The 18,041-nt window shown below is 35.0% G+C and overlaps 2 protein-coding genes across 3 annotated transcripts in view; one reads left to right on the forward strand and one right to left on the reverse strand.

The window, feature by feature from the left end:
* LOC105086856 (multidrug resistance-associated protein 1) overlaps positions 1–2,049 on the forward strand; it is an 81,991-nt gene extending 79,942 nt beyond the window's left edge. The window contains exon 29 of one of the 2 annotated variants that reach the window (XR_010384842.1): positions 1,913–2,049. Coding sequence is in view for 1 of the 2 variants with exons in the window: in XM_064496468.1 (XP_064352538.1) it covers positions 1,913–1,955 (43 nt within the window). In the remaining variant the exon portion in view is untranslated. The remainder of the gene's footprint in view (positions 1–1,912) is intronic. The other variant, XM_064496468.1, reaches the window with a different exon arrangement.
* Positions 170–10,591, reverse strand: HSPA13 (heat shock protein family A (Hsp70) member 13). Its single transcript, XM_010977411.3, has 5 exons — positions 10,503–10,591; positions 8,620–8,960; positions 5,973–6,186; positions 4,142–4,309; positions 170–3,338 (listed from the first exon to the last, which is right to left on the reverse strand). The coding sequence occupies exons 1-5, from the start codon at positions 10,525–10,527 to the stop codon at positions 2,674–2,676; spliced, it is 1,413 nt and encodes a 470-aa protein (XP_010975713.2). The 5' UTR covers positions 10,528–10,591; the 3' UTR covers positions 170–2,673.
* Positions 10,592–18,041: the final 7,450 nt, after the last annotated feature.

Below are 18,041 nucleotides of genomic sequence, written 5' to 3' on the forward strand. Positions count from 1 at the left end.
GTAGAAAAGTAAGCAATACCAGAGACATTCAGGATGCAAGGAACTAGGCAATAGCTGCTGAGGGCACATGCCATGAGCATCAGATCAGCTCTATTCCTAATTCCTTTCTTATTTACATACCACAAAGATGTACTCTGGCCTAGTCCGGAATGGAAAATAAAGGACACAGTTTAAAAACCAAACTGCAAAGTCGTATTTATTTACATTAAAAGGTGAATTACCTGTACACACAAATTTAAGAGGCACAATCTGTTAAGCACAATAACTATGATCTTCAGAACATGTTATACACAGTAGTTATCTGCTGATACATCAGTGGTTCAAGTCAAAACACAGTAAGTACCAAAACACCCCTGACACAAAATAAATTATTCATTCACATATACTAATCATACAAGACAGTTAATATTTTAAAAGTTATGTACTTCAAAAAACACTAGCAAGATGTACAACCAAAATGTATTGTTTGTTTTATGAAAAATGTTTTCAGATTATTATGCATACATAATCCCTTGTAGGATGCATTTTTACCTTTTAAATAAATAAACTACACTGATTTCAAGACTATATATACATTTATATAGCCCCCTAAAATATAATTAAAGACAGACTTTACTTCATTTTTTTAAAGGTGTAACTATACTAGAGAATATGCTAAACAATTGCCTTCAAATTCCAACACTGCCAATCTATTTTTTAGACACAATTACTTAAATTCCAATTTTAGTGTATGAGATTAGCTGCCCTGTTTTGCAAATTGTTTCCTCTAAAGTGTTAATAGATTGTCCTGAACTACCTTATACTTGAGAAATTCAAACTTTAAAAAATCTTAAAATGCTTTAGGTTAAAACTGATACTATATATGGAGATTTTGAAAAATTGAATACTTTTCTCTTAAAGACCTTTGCAAAAAGATCTTTTTCTATTCTGAAACTTATTGAAGATTTCTATGACGTCCAAGAGAACACCTGAATATTTTCATAATGCAGTGAAGGATTCCTCTTTGGCATTTCTCCATTAGTTCTAAAATAAAACATGTCAACAGACATTCTATATTTTAATATCTACCTACTACACGTATTTTCATACACAAAAGTATTTGATTAAAATTCTTTTAACAGCAATTTCATTACTAAGAAACATTCTTTAGATCTGCAAAAACCACTCAGCTTTTTATATGAGAAGCTGAAATGTTTTGATGTTGCTGAAATCACTTTGTTCACTTTTCCTTTTCTTTGATTGGAAATTTAACATCCTTTCAAACTCAACAATGGATAAAGCAGATATATTTTATACTAACAAAAATGTTGACCAGAGTATAATTTTTGAATATTGATAGGAAATATGCCTCTATTATAGAAAAAAAAAAGCTTTAAATAACAGGGGCATCACAGAAATAAAACTGCTTCATTTTCTTTCTTGGTTTTTGTAGCTTTCCTAAAAGGAAACAAACCAAAACACAAAACTGCTACCAAGCTGATTTGTGGACCTTTTTTTCACATTGCATTCCACATTAGATTTCCACGTTACTTCCAGTATTCACAAATTTTCTGCTCTCATGACACACTAACCTTAAGGCTAAAAATAGCCCAAGTCTGTAACTATTTTTAATTGATGGTAGGAAACAAGGAAGGTATTTATAAATGAGTACAATTTCCTCATTTAAAACTAAGTATGGGGAAAAAAACTCAGTAAAACTGAATCAAATGCCAGCTAAATTCTCTACGGTTTACTGAAAACAAACAATGAAACAAAAATGTAAAAGAAATAAATATATTGTAGCTGATTACTGCTGTTTATCAATGTCCGCAAAGGTCTTAAATAACAAAAAATTGGTAGTAATGACGGCTTTATTGTGACATCAACACATTTCTAAAATGCAATTAATAATTTGCTATTGTTTTCTAAACAGGCAGAATCATGGAAATCCAAGCAGAGAAGATGCAAGCAGATGAAGGAACTAAAATATAAGTTAGGCATTTCTACTGTCTGGTGTTGAAATATTTGAATAAATCTGTAGCTATTTCAGAAACAAAATAAATTGGTCCAATAAATATATTTTAAAAATCTGGAGAATGTAGGTTATGTGAATAGGACACATAATGGGATACTGAATTTGTGAAAGTCGTTTTGTTATATAATATGGCAGTTATGAATATTATATATGCAGCTTAAAGTAACAATAAATACTGCTCTCTCCCACCCAATGTAAGTACCTGCCATCAACACTGTCCTTCAAGTATAGTTCAAATTCAGAGTTACATGTCATAACCAAAGGTATAAATTATCAGCTCCTGTCAATACAATTTAGTAAGAACTGGGAATGCTGTAATTGGCACTAGGCAATGTTTACAGAATATAATTTTAAGTGCATATGGTTATATGGTTATCTATTTCCAGAATCCAAAATACAGCCACCTGTGCTCCCAGAAGAGCTTTACCTCAGTTCTATCACTTTAGAAGTATTTGTTGGAATGGGAGCTCTCCAAAACCAAACAAGATCAATTTGGTCATATTCAATCCTAAAACAAAATATTACATAAAATTTCATATATCTAAGTGTTATCTTTTAGGTAAATTTGCGAGATATTTGGAGAATTTATTAGGTGGAGATGGTCTGATAAAGGGGAAGAGATCATCAGACAAGGTCACAAATAACCATTCCTTCATAATTCAGTTGAAGTTGGTCTTCTGTAAATGCTTATTGGGAATTTCTAAAGCACTGACTTGCAGAGGCCAAGAGCCGCCATCAATCCCTGCTTGGATAGCCACTCCTGTCACCACTGCCAGGTCAGGGTCTACAGACGTGTTGGGATCCTTTCCAAAGAACTCTTGAATGACCTGGCGGATTCGAGGAATACGAGTTGAGCCCCCAACCAAAACCACCTCGTCAATCTCAGTCTTTCCCAGGTGGCCTTCTTTTAACACTTGGTGAATGGGTACGAGGATTTTCTGGAAAAGATCTTCATTAAGGGTGTCAAAGAGCTTCCGTGATATTTCTGTTTCAAACAAAACCTGACTTTCTCCATTTTTCTTTTCAGAAAGGCTATCTCCAGTGCTCTTCACCTGGTGGCCATCTGCTGGGGAAAGTCTGTCCTTCTGCAGTTCAGTGTCACTACTCTGAGGTTCCTTCCTGTCCTTTTCCTCCACTGTTAGTAATACTGAGAGCTGAGCAGACTGATGAAGAGTCAGATTTAATTTGACCATTTCCACAGCTTGTCTCAATCTGTGGATTTCCTCTTTCCTAGATGGTAGGAAGCCATATGTTTGATAGATCTGTTTATATAAGTACTGAAGCAATCTCTGATTGAAGTCTTGTCCTCCAAGCTTATTGTTTCCTAAGTTAAAAATTTAAAAGTTTAATTATTATTTAGAAATATATATGTGCATGTATATGTATACATGTATCTGTGTATATGTATGTATAAAGATGATATTCTGGAAATAACAAACCCTTATTTAATGTATTATTAAGATTTTATTCATACAAAGACTGATTAAAAATAATTGGGTTAAAATGATCTTAATTCAAACATGTACTATTAAAATACAGTGCACATCTGGGCTTAAATGATGTAAAAGGAAGCATCTCTTAGTGATATCAAATAATTTTTCAGAAATAAGATACTGAGAACACAGACTGGCTTTTAAGTAACAATTGAAAAAAAAAACAAATGTCATTATTCTCAACAGAAGAAAGTTCTTATAATTAAAAAAGTATTAATAGGCATTTTTATCTTTAAAAAAAAAATCCTTTTGCTTGAATGATTAAAAGGTGAAAAATAGAAAAAAATACTTTAGTAAGGGAAAGAGTAATGGAATATAAATGCCCAGCGCCGAATCTAGTTCAAAATAGAGTCTGGTTAGGAGGGAAAAAATGTAGAAATTAAACCACCTATAACTTAAGCTCCATAGGTTTATTTCCTTAAACTAAATTAAAACAAAAGCCTTTAAAAATTAGAATATAAAATACAATTCTTAGATTTCCTAAAGACACCTATTTTGTGAAACAGATTATCAAGTGAAATAAACTGATCATCCTTTATTTTAAAAGAATGTCTTTCCTTCTGTTCCCTTCACCATCACCATTACATATGTTAATGTGCCTAAACCTCTGTACCTTTCCCTGTATTTTCCTTACCAGACATTGCTCGGGTCAGAAACATTCCTCCTTGTTTATTCAGCAATGACACATCTAGAGTTCCTCCGCCCAGATCTATTACCAAGACGTGAAAGACGTCTGCTTTGTGGAGGCCATAGGCCATAGCTGCTGCTGTAGGTTCATTTATTACTCTTAAGATCTTCAGTCCTGTAAAATCGGTTGGAGGGAAGAACAAATCATGAGAGGACATATTAGGAAATTTCTTCCCACTCAATCTTACAACGTTTTAAGTGTCTCTATGACATGAACTCCGCTGAGTAATAATAAGAAAGACAAGCCAGAAACCCCCCAAAATAATGAAAGAAGAAGGATAAATACAGGTTTTTCTAAATGAGTATCATTAAAATTATTCTAAAAGAAGATTATAATAAAAAGAAATAAAGGCCTAGATTCAGTAGAACACATCATTCTATTTATTAATTAATACTTAATTTTAGAAAATCTCTAAGCCTCCTCCTTCATATTTTACTTGGGAATACATAAGCAATTAAACTTTAATCATTTTGTAATGTAACAAATTGCTATAGAAATGAGATAAGCTTACTGTACTCTTCTTTTAAAAGAGACTTTTTGTTAAAAACAACAGATGAATAAACAGAAAAGAGATAATAAAAAGAAAAATCTAGAAATATACAGCAAAATCTGACTTCAAAGCAAAGTTAGACAGTAAATGTGCAGGCAAAAGATCAGATTTCCTTGAGCAAAATTCCTGCTTTAAACTAACTGCCACACATAATGAGTGGCCTTGAAAGTAACATGGCTTTATGTATCAAGAGCCATAAAACCTATTCAGACTCTGAAGAATTTATTCAAAGACCATAAAACCTTTCCCCTTAGCTCTCTGACTTCATCACTCACTCTGCTCCAGCCACACTGACCAACCTCCAATTTTCTTATGTACCAGCAAATTCTCATTTCATGGCTGCTCCACTGACCATTCTCCCTCCTATAGCATACTTCCTCTATATAGCTGCTTTGCTAACTGCCTTGCTTCCTTCAAATCTGCTTAAATGTCACCTTAGGAAGGTCTACATGACCACTCTTCTCTAAAACCTGCAAGTCCTCCTACCCTCTGGTCACCCGGCAAACCTGTCCCCTTATCCTGTCTTTTTTCCCACAGCATGTTACTTTCTCATGTATGTTGTATCAAGGCTCTCAACCAGAGGGCATTTGGCTCCTCTGGGGACTTCTGGCCACTGAAGACATAAAACTGTCATCATTTGTTGGGGAGGCTATACTGGCATCCAGGGAGTACAGGCCAGGGATGCTGCAAAATAGCCTATAACACGCAGGACAGTCTCCCAGAACAAAGAATTATCAGGCCCCAAATGTCCATTATGCTAAGGGTAAGAAAGCCCATAACATACCTATCTTCAATGCTGATTTTCTGTTACCCCCAATAGAATATAAGCTCCAGGAGAAAAGGATTTATCTGTTTTGTTTACTAAAGCACTCAATATTTATGGAATAGCATTATATGAATTTTCTCCCAATTTAGATTTTTTAAAAACATTATATTCATCTTCACATTAAAAAAGTTTAGAAGAAAAAAATTCCTCATTGCTAACATGTGTCCATGTTCTCTCAGCCTTTGTCATATGCCTGATAGACTGTTGTCATATTATACACATTTTACATGGCATGATAGAACTTCCTTAATTGTCTGTAAATCTATATAAAAACCCATCTAATTTATTTACCAAATAGTTTGTTCAGGTACCAAGTCAGGTGGTTTGCAAACGAAGTACCTTACTACAGATTTTCAACCTAAGAAAATTTTGATAAAAATGCAACTCAGGTATGTGATTACCTGCAAGGTTAGCAGCTTCAATTGTTGAATTTCTTTGTTTTAGATCAAATTCTGCTGGTACAGAAATAACAGCATTGGCAACTGGCATTCCAAGGTATTCCTCTGCCATTTCCTTTAACTTCAACAACAGTCTAGAGCCCACATATTCTGGGGAAACGGTGATGGTCTCATTACTTGTCACAGAAAACTCAACCATTCCATTTTTGTTTAAAACCTATGAAGGAGATTTGCAAAAACAAACAAATAAAAAGTGTGTGTATGTATCTACATATGCATATGCTAACACACATATATACATGCAGGATGTATTCAATCAAAACTTAACCTTTAAAAAGTCATAAAATTCATTTGTTATCTAACAAGTGCATTTACTAAGACTAGAGGTTGTTAAAAGTTATACTTTAAAATCTATAAAATGAATCCACTCCATAGTTTCAATAACAGAAGAATAATAAAATTCACCAATAAACATATAATTGGAACATAAAAGATTCTCAAACATAAATCTGATAAATGAAAGAAAAGATAAAAGCTGAAATAGAAGGAACAACAGTTGCTAAGTCATGTATGTAACTCAAGATCTTCTTTTTTTAAGAAAAATAAATTTGTTTCCAAAACTAATAGATCAGTGAAAGAATGTTCTGGTAAATATTAACAAGAATAATTTTAGTATTTCATTATGTTCTTATCTAAGAATAAACTGTCACTCACATTCTTGTTCCCGTGAAAACAGATGTTAGCCAATTATCCCTGCTAATGTGGTTGTACATTTGTACATTTAAAAAATTACATTAATTCTAAAACATGCTAGTTTCACCAACAGTTTTGTATTAACATCAACAGTAAAGAGCATTAATCTATTCTAAGAAATTACAAGCATTTTACCCCAGTCATTCTAGACTACGTAATTAGGTTTCAATCGAGAAAACCTGACCTTCCAAAAAGTATTTCACCTGTCTGGGGAAAACAAAAACAAGCTATGGACACTATTAATATAAGGTCCAAAGATACCAGTACCTTCAGAGTGATCATGAAACAGAAACAACAAAAAAATCAGATCAATTAGAAACTTAAAAAAAAAAAAAACCAAACCTTAAAATAACTCTTGGATCAATAAGTAATGTACCCAAAGCTGTAATTTAGAGGAAAATGTAAAGCTTTATGTGATTTTATCATTACATAAGAAAAACTACAAATTAATAAAGAATCCGAAGAAAGAGCTAATAAAGAACAAAGAAATAAACCTAAGAAATGCATGGAGAAATTCTTTTTCACCTTTGAAATAGATAAAAATTTTGAGAATTTTTTTGTATGGATTAGTCAATAAGAAGCAGAGATACAATCACCTATTTTAAAATCTGCTTATTGAGAATCCCACTTCATAATTTACCAAAAAAACCCCTACATGGGTTTTTAACATTTAAACATTTGAATGTTTGAAAGGAAAAAAACCCAGTAAAACCCAAACCTACAAATACTTAAATAAAAGCATTAGGAAAAAAAATACAAGTGGATAGGACTGGAAAGGACATTGTAAACATGGTGAGAGTCCAAAAACATTTTTTGAAAGTTAAGAGATGATTTTACCACATAAAAATTTAACATTCTTGACAGTTCAAAAACAAAACTATACACCATCAGTTAAAAAAAAAAGAAAAAATACTGAAAACTATCACAAAGGTGTTTTATAGTCATTGGGGGAAGGTAAACAATTCCAAAAGAAAACAGGATGAAGGATAAGAAATTGATCACTGAAGAAAATTAAAATGCTGATAAACCAATTTTTAAGAGTTTGACCTCACTAGAAGTCATAGGAATGCAGATCAAGACAAGATATCATTTTTTACTTACCTATTGGCAAAGACTGAAAAATAATAACACTGAAGATATAAGCACTCTAAAAAATAGGTAAAAGTATATAAACTTTTTGGTGCACAATTTGGCAATATAAATCAAAAGCCTTAAAAACATGCATACATTAGGCCTGTCAATTCCAGTTCTAGAATTCAAATTTAGGAAATTATCAGAGCAATGTAAAAACATGTATGTACAAAGATATTCACTGAAGCTCCAATAACAGTAGAAAACTAGGGGAAAAATAATGTGTACACTGACAGAAACTGGACAGTTAAATAATGGAATAGTTATTCCATTACAACTATGAAAGACAGTAAAATAATGAGGTAAGCCTACTAACTGTCCACGATGTACTGATGAGTTTTAAACAAGTCATAACACAGCATGCCTAGTATGATCTTTTTTTTATGTATACAAATATGCATATACACAAACACAGAGAATATCTATGTATCCATCCATCTATAGGTACATGGGGCTTCATTAGCTTTCCTGCTACAATGAAAGAGCTATGCAGACATTCTGAGGATGGCAGACTGAGAGACTGGTAATGTCCCAAGTCCTTGATAATACTGTGGGGTCAATGAATTAACAAACTCCGGAGCTGCTGTGGGATTGCTTGTTATATGATAAAACTTCCATGCAGATTGAGTCTTTTTTTCTTTGTGATGCTGGTGATGGTGGTGGAGACTCAGTCCATTTAAACAGAATGTTTCATTAACTTGAAGCTAAAGCATTAATTGAAACAGTAATCTGAGCTAAAGTTAAAAGATATTTTAGCTTAACTTACCTTAAAAGGGTATCTGCCAATTTCAGCCTCTAGCTCTTCTGGGGTAAAAATCTTGCCTATGAATCTTTTAGCATCATATATGGTGTTCTGAGGATTTGAATCCGCCAGCTCTAAGCTTTCATACCCCACATAAACATCGTCGTCAGTGAAGGACACCATGCTGGGTATGCTGATGTGCCCATTTTCATCTGGAATGACCTTTACTTTTCCTGTACCAGGAAAAAACACCCCGACTGAACAGTAGGTGGTACCAAGGTCAATGCCAATCACTTTAGGAGTAGGCAATGGTAAATACTGTTGTGCCAAATAGCCAGCCAATAGGAGAGTCAAAACAGCTGATCCTGAAAGACAGGCAAATTAAAAGTTATGTCTTATCAAACTAGCACAATATGCTAAATTACTATAGTAAAGTCCCTTGAATACCACTCTTTGAAACAAGATTAAAGATACAATCTCAAAATTTCTTTTATAGTACTCATGATAACACTTCTTAAACACCAAGTTTGCATAATGTAAACTGACTGTAATACAACTAAATTGAAGTAGCCACAAAAACAAAAACTCTGTATATTTGTGTACTTCTCATGGGTAGGTAAAGGGATAAAATGGAAAAACATTTCAATAATAATTGTGCTACTGCTGACGGGAAAAACCATTCATCTGGAGCAAAAGTTAGATATAATCTAATTCTTGGTAAATTAATATTTAGATTTTATAGTTTTATGATTAGCTTTCGATATTATTGTTAAAAATAAACTCTATTATTAAAATTTCCATAGCAAAAACTGTTATTGTAAGGCTAAACTCTTTATCCCTTTATTTCCTGTTTCCTTTCAAAAGAATGAAACGGATAAACTAGATGAAAATAATTTTGTAATTTGCTTAGATAGTCAACTGTCACTTCATAACAAAACAGTTAACTTTTTCTGTACTGAATATGAATTAAGGACATAGTTCTTGCAAAGGTGATATTTAGGAAGAGAGATTAAGTGAAACCCTGATGACAACATAAATGGAAGCTCCCTTGAAGTCAGGTTTTACTCACCGTTGTGTCCCCTACACCAAGAACGGTTCCTAGCCAGTTGAAGATTGTTTAATAAATATTAACTGGTGAAAAAAAATATGAACAAATGCCACGCAGACTGTAAACGTAAATGATGAAGAAAGAAGCTACTTCGAATTTACAATTAATCGTTTTTTTGTTTCAGAAGGCTATGTTATACACCTGTGTCCATCCACGTTACACATAACCCCAAACGCCAATTTGTAGGGGTCTGCTGTGCTAATTGTTAGCTCATCCTCATCAACACGTAACTCAAAGTCATGAAATCAGGTGCCAATCCAACTTTCCTGTTGCTCCTACGTACACATTTTCTGAAGCATTTCATCACCTCTTCCGGAGAGGGTAATTCCTACCTGGTTGGTGGAAACACTGAACTATACATCAAAGAGGCCTGGATCTCTCTAAGTACAGCATCCCATGGGCTTACAGTTCGGGATGCTGCTGCCGCTCCTCCCCCTTCCTCCACAAAGGGGTCTTGGAGATGCACATTCCGGCAGCCTCTCGAAGGCCCCAATTCAACAGAGGATTCAAAATCGACATTCATTAGGGAACAACCTTTCCCGAGGCTCGATGTCCCTACAATGTACGCGGACCGTCGCCGCCAGCCCTACCCAGGCCTACTCCGGCCTGGGCCTTCTTAGAGGCGACCCCCCAACCTGGCGTCATTTACAACCCCAAACCGCCTCTAAGTCACATTTCCAGCGCCCCTTCTGCTGCGCCAGCGGGATCCAGCAGGTGTGACAACCATCCCCGCCCATCGCGGCCTCCCCAAACCGCTCCGGTGCCTGCAACAGCGTCAGGGACCCTTCCGATCACTAACCTAAGATCGTCATCTCTCCGGCCATCACAGTCCCGCCGAAGAGGATTGGGATGACTGTACAGGACGTGAGGCGCCGCCCCCACGCTGCCCGGCAGCCCCGTGTGCCCCTGGGAAATGTAGTCCTGTTGCTCTGACGCGGCCGGAAAAGCTACGTCTCCGACCGGAAAAAGGACTTCATTTACCGGGAGGTCCCGGGGCTGAGGGCCCCCATTCAACCGCTGCCAGTGACGCCAGAGCCGCCCTCCCACGCACGGACTGCCAAGCCAATTAGGCTGAGGTGAGGAGAGCCAAGAAGAGGGACTGGAGTTCACAAGCCTGAAGGGCCTCCTGCCAACTTGAGGTAAAAACAGTTTCTTTAGCGCCGCCCCACCGTTTTGCATTCTGGGAAGCGTAGTTCCGGTCTGTCCCTGTTCACCTGAGTGAGAATGAGGACCGTTAGGTTATTGCGTTTTGGGGGTATGTTCCAAACCAGGCTCAGGTTGCAGCCTTTCTTATTTCGTTCTTCCTACCTTTTGAAGCGTGCTTTTGCCTGGACTCTATAGATTCCAGGTTGGGGTTCCTAAGCCTTCCCTCTCCCCTGCGCGCCCCTAGCATCCCTAGAAGAGGCCCTGCCGCAGTGCGGGCATAGAAGGAGGCCGGGGCGGGTGTCCCTGGAACTCCGATAAGATCCTCAGTCCTGTTTTTGTTTTGGGAAAAATGAATTCAAGCAGTCTTCAGTCAATGTGATTTATCCAGAGCAGCAGAGACACATTTTTTTCCAATTGCCAACATTGAAGTGGGCCGTTAAAAACAAAAATGAAAACAAAATGCCTTAGCTTTCTCTTGAATTAAGTCGGAGTGGCAGGAATTTTCATGCACAAGCCCCATAACATATAGTGGCCATTTAGGACACTTGTGGAGTGTTTTTCTGGTTCTAGGCTATAATAGACCCGGATTTTCCTCACTTTTTGGTCTCTGGTGGTACTTAATGGTTCTTTCTGAGTGTGTTTTTTCCTTTAGTGCTGTTAAAGTTTGTTAGAACTATGAATCTGGAGAATTGAAATCTGTTTCCTCGTTTTAGATTTAGTAGAACAATCCATGTTGACAGCAGGTCAGCCTTCTAGGAAAATAGTCTGCCACTGAATTTCTAGACGATTTAAAAATGTGTATGAAAGTGTTGATGTTTATTGAAGCTGAATTATGGTTGATGGGGATTCATTATAATGTTCTCGTCACTTTTGTGCAGTTTTAAAATCTTGAATAATGTAAAGAATAAAAAGTCTATGTTTATCTGTGGTGAGTACAATACACTATAATTTCCTTATAAAGAATGCATAGTTTAAACACTCAATTCATTAATATTATTATGTATAATGATCATATTAACAGCTATTGAGCATAGTGTTAGCCACTGGTTAACAACCAGGAGAGACAGAAGGTAAACACGTAAATATAATTTTTTGTGGTATATAACATAATTGCAATACGGACGTCGGGCAGAAACAGAATTGGGTAAAGACTGTATAATTTTATCTTTTATCTTGAAGGCTTAGTGGAAAAGAATATGTCTAAGCAGTACTTTGAAGAGTAAGAGGGAGCCAGCGGGTGGGTTAATGCAAAAATGTGAAACAATTGGCTGGAGATATTACAGGAAGAGGGAACTAAATTATCAAGAGCATAGAAGCAGAGGACAATTTCACAGATCAGAACTAGAGGATCATAAAGCACGAGGTGGAAGTTTGAGAGATAGGACTAGAGATGCAACCAAATCGCAGGCCCTGGTCATTGCGTTTCCCTGCCACCTACCCCTTCCTCCTTGCCAACAGGATCCTGTTTGTTCAAGAAGTAGGTAGAAATTACATGACCTCAGAATGGAAGGCCCTTAATCTAGGAGTGGAATTCAAATGAAACTAAACAGGTTGTTTTTCGTTTTCTATTGCCGCCTTAACAAATTATTACAAATTTAGTATCTTATGCCAACACAAGTTTATTATTTTACAGTTCCATCAATCAGAAATTGGGTATGGATCTCAAAGGACTAAATAAAGTCAGCAAGGCTGATTTCCTTTCTGGAGGTCCTCATTTTCTTACGATCTGGGTACTGAGGGCCATTTTCAGCTTCCGGAGGCAACCCACATTCCTTAGCTCGGTGATTCTCTTTTTCTGTCTTCAAAGCAAGCAATAGTGGATCAATTCCTTCTTAGAGGACATCGTGTAATTAAATGGATCCACCTGGACAATCCAAGATAGTCTCCCCATCTCCAGCTCTGTAAATTTAAAAATATCTGTGAAAAACATTTTGTCATATAAATTAACATGTTCACAGGTTCCAGGAATTAGAGTGTGAACTTTCTTTGGGAAGGTGTTATTCGACCTACCACAATTCAGTTTCTGGCCACCAAAGATTTAGATCCATTCACATGCAAAATACATCCCCCAAAGTCTTGTCCAATTACACCATCAACGCAAAGTCCATCTAAACCTAATGAGGTCAGAAATCCTAAATATCATTATGTAAATCATCTAAATTGGGTAGTAGCTGTTGTCACTCTTCATTTTTCTTAGCAGGGAGTTAATAGGTATTATTTGGAATGGGGAATTTAAGAAATAGAAGCATAAATAGATCATTTAAGATTATGAAGGCAACTTCTTGAAAAATGATAACACTTATAGAAAAAGGAATAGGTTATTAAGAATAAGTGGGACAAAATAAAAATGTACATTTGTTTTCAGTTTTCCAGAGAGGAGTGACAATATATATCATTTAAAGTTAAACTTTTAAAATCGGTATAGCAAACTATATCAACAAGGAAGCATTAGAATAAAAAATTTATCAGATAACAGGTTTAGCATCAATTTTTATTATATTCATAAATATAAATGGGATAGACTAAAAACTGCCAGACTGTTGAATTGTCTTTTTTTTTTTTTAAGCAGATGTAACTGTTAGAGACTTTTAAGTGGATAACTAAATGAAGTTCATAGCTTGAAATTATCTTAGAGGGCAAGCTGGACCTACCCCCTCATTTACAGAGAGAAAAAGAAGCAGCCAAGAGAAGTCAAAAAAGTTTTGATCTCAGTGTTCATTTTCTTAAATTAAACCTTACCTTCAATTTAGTGATTAGAGATAGTTTTTGAAAATAGTGAGTAGAGTGAAAAATTGTCTAATTACGTACCTCAATAATTCACATTATTATTTCAGAAATGTGCTCCACTGGAAAAATCATTGGCAAATAATAAGAATCTTACAACAATATCAATGTAATTCAGGGGACAAATTGCCCTTGTTGTTTAATCCATACTTATTTCTCTTCCCTCATCTATATAAGAAAAATTCATTGAATGGAAAATTGATCCAATTCTCTGCACATTCATTAAAAGAATAAGTGTATTGAAATTATGACTTAGTGTGGATTACATTGTTAGATTCTATGAAACACTATACTATTTAAACATAAATGGTGACTCCTATGTTAAGATTATGCCATAACAGGGCAAATCTCATTTAATGAACCAGAGTGTTTATACATTTTTTTTCCTTGGGCTAGACTGTTATAGTTCCATATATTTGTCTTCTGTGGGTTGAAAATTTATTATGTGAAGATTTTTCGTGTAAAGGTATCGGTAGGGAATAAATTTGATTTGTAACTAAAAAGCTGGTGCCAATGTTGTTTTTTTTAAAGAGTCTTATTATTGTACTCAGAACCTTTGAAGGATGAATGTATTTGCTGTCCTGTATTATTTTTGCCCTGTAGTCTAATATGCAGTTCTGCTTTTCTCAAATTTTTTTCTGTGTACTTCAGTTTAAATATTTTTCTACTTTTATACTCATTAATAGTGTTTTTACTGTGTCCAGCCTGCTATTAAACACACTCCATCAGCTCTTGAATTCATATTATGTATGTATTTGCAGTTTTAGAATGTCCCACATGATTTTTATATTGATTCTAATTGTATGTTGAAAATCTCATTTTTTCCATTATTTAAAATTATTCATGTTATTTATTTTAAAGTTCTTATATGCTTATTCCAGTAACATGACAAGGGTGGGGGGAATCTCCTTGTAGCATGTGATTTTTATCTTTTGACTGTAAGTTACATTTTCCTGCTTCTTCTGATGTCTCATATTTATTTCTGCCAGAAACCGTAGAGACATTCATGTCATTTTCCCTCAGTCACTGTGTGCTCTTCTCTGTTACACATATAGACTGAGGGCAAATTACCTCAGTTCAATTGGAAATTTAGTTTGATGGGTGCTGAACTGTAACTTAAGATAAATTTAGTACTTCTTGGGTCTCATGTATTTCAAGTAGAGACATGTCTTGTGTTTTTGCAGACCCCTCCCTCTAGTAGGGTTTGTCTCCTAGGCATTTGCACCACCCCAGCACTCATATTCTATTTCCAGTGACTACTCAAAGCTCTTGCTAGTTTGTCTTTCTCCTAGTAGAGTTCCTTTGCTTAAGTCTAACTGGATCTTCAGATCACAGATCTGGCAGATGCTTCCAATGAAGATAACCTCTGCTGGTCTCATCTTGCCTAGGAAGAGACAGTCCAGCTCTGGAAACACTTTATCCATTCCTCTCTGCTTCCTCACTGCTCTGATGTCCTTACAAATTTTACTTTTGGATGTATACATTTTTTCCTGTTTATTGAAGGTGGGGGTTATAGCTTGTACCTACTTTATGCTTTCTACTCAGAGGTTTAAGTGGATATTTTAGTTTGTTTGTTAACTCTAATTGATTAATCATGGCTGTTATGAATACTGTGATGAAAGGATTTTGACATCACATTCAGACTCTTGGGGAATGAGAGCCATAATTAATAATTTCTACCATGGGTTTGGATATGGGAGTATGGCACACATGTTAGTCCTGTGTCTAATTGCACTATTCATTACTGTGTGCCACAAACTTCAGTAGGTGGTGGATGTGCCCAAGACAAAAGAAGATAAAGATGGAAACGGGCACGTACAGTACGGACTATGAATGGAGCCTCCATGAGAGAAAAGGCTTTGTTGTCTTGTTCTCCATTGTATCCCCAGTTTCTAAAAAGGTGAATGCTAAATATATTGTGGCTGCTTAAAATACATTAACTGAATGAACAAATAAAAGAAGTAAATATGGAGTGGTTATGATAGGATGTAGGAGAGACCCTTCACTAAATTTTGGGCATCTAGCTGCTTACAGACTACCGTCATATCTGGCTCATATTAATTTTTCACAGCATACCATGTATGGTGACTAGATGCTTTTGAATGAGTGATTGAATGAATGTGTATTAGAGCATGTCATCATATATATTTCTGGTGTTACTAAAATAATTAGATTTATCCATTCATTCCATGAACTGATTGCCTGTCTGTTGTCAAATAGTGTGTATACTAAGGGCAATTTTTACTTATTAGACTAATACTAATATGTTCAATTATACAAACAATAAGATAATATTTTTAAAATATTTTCACCAAATGCTACATAAACAGTGTGTTCAACAACTTGATAAAATAATTTCATAGTCTTTTACCTTGTTTAATGAGCATTAGTGTCTTCTGCCATGAAGCTAGTTATTCAAAGATTATACTACCTTGAACTTGAAGATCAAAACAAATGACTAGACTCAAGAGACAAATCACTTCTTTCTGAAAAGCCATTTATTAATGATGAATTTGTATATAAATATGTAGTGTATAAGTTCTGTTTACGTTATAACACTCTATGATTTGCTAAACAGTTTATTTAAATAATTAATAAATGATAAAATATTTTTATTTAGTTAGTTCTGTAATAACCCCTTTATATGTATTATAAGCTATATTACTAAAAATGGACTTTAGGATAGGTTAAAAACTTTTTACAGACAGGAAACTAAGATTTAGAGAGTTAGCTAAGGCAAAATATGAAACTAGATCTTTCTTATTGAAAGCAAGCAATCTATTTTCTTGTCTTAGCTTGGGCTGCTATAACAAAATACTGTAGACTGGGTGGCTTAAACAATAGACATTTATTTTCTTATAGTTGTTTCAGAGGCTGCAAAGTCTAAGATCAAGGTACCAGCCAATTAAGTTTCTGGCTTTCTCACTGTATCTTCACATGGCTGAGAGAGAGAGAGATCTCTTTCTCTGTCTCTCTGTCTCTCTCTCTTTTTTTTTTTTAAGACCACAATCCTTTTAGATTAGGGCCCCACCCTTATAATCTCATTTAATGTTAATTTTCTCCTAAAGACCCAATCTCTAGATATAGTCACATTGGGAATTAGGATTTCAACATGTGAGTTTTAGTGGAATACAGTTCAATCCATAGCAGATCCTAAACACTATAATATGCAATTTTGCAATTGGTGCTATTGTCATTTTTAAATAGTAGTAAAATGATTTAATATCTTGAGGGGTTTTTTCAGTTTTTTTTTTTTTTTTGTCTTCTGGGTGTGATTTACTTTGTGACCTACAATTAATAACTCCATAAGTAACCCTCTGGCATGTCGTAATATTTGTTGAATTAATTAGTGACTCCCATCTCCTAAGAACAAGTTCGTGGTCACACAAATTTTTTTTGTTATACGAGTTTCAATCTTTGTCTCCAAAGTATGAATAAGTTATATGTTATTTTTAATGTGAACAACATTCTTTAATTGTTCTTTTTAGGAGCTCTAGAATTCAGAGAATAGTTATAAACCTAAACCAGCTTTGGTTTCCTAAATTTAATTATGCCTTATGATGTGGCACTTTAATAGTCTAATCCTCTTTGCCACCTTCATTGTTCCTCAACCTATCAAAAGAGTATGCAGTCACAATAAGATCATTAGATTTTAGATATGGCTTTGGAGCACATGAATAAAACTGTCCCAATGGTTAAAAATTGTTTTACATAGCTGAACAGTCAGTAGGGAGTTAATATGAATTCTTGAACATGGCATCCATTATCAGGTGGTTTTCTCTTTTCAACAAAGAAAGTGTTAAGAAACATGGTCTTTTCAAAGTATTTACTTAGTTTTCCATAACTCAAAGTTTTGGCCTTAAATTTTTACCTGACATACAAAAGAAATTCAAGAGAGGTGCAAAATAAAGTAGCCTTCTAGCTTTCACTACATATAAGCTGAATATAAAGGAGAGAAGGGAAGGGATGTAAAATGTTTAGAATCTCTTGGTCGTATTCATATGGTCTGCCTCAAATATTTTAACAACAACCTATCTGAGATTTTAGTAATAATTGTTGAAAGGTTTGGCTAATTTTTTTTTTTTTTACCAAATTTGTGTACTAAATGCATCAAGATACTATTTTGTTTCAGATTGGGATAAAATCCACTAACTTGAAACAGAATAGCATCTGTGGCCTGGTAGAGCAGAAAGAATTCTGGTCTAGCTATTAGAAGAGAGTTCCAGGAACAGCTCTGTGGCATTGATTGTATCTCTTCAACAGAGATGGTGTTGGAGATTCCTTTTTCTTCTAAAATGTTGTGATTGACTTCTTCCTTCTCTCCTACCTCCTTCCCTTCCATTTCCTTTCTTCCTTCCTTCCTCCCTCCCTTCCTTCCACAAATATTTATTTTGCACCTACCATTTCC

Source organism: Camelus dromedarius, chromosome 2 (genome assembly GCF_036321535.1).
Source record: "Camelus dromedarius isolate mCamDro1 chromosome 2, mCamDro1.pat, whole genome shotgun sequence".
NCBI classification, from domain to species: Eukaryota; Metazoa; Chordata; class Mammalia; order Artiodactyla; family Camelidae; genus Camelus; species Camelus dromedarius.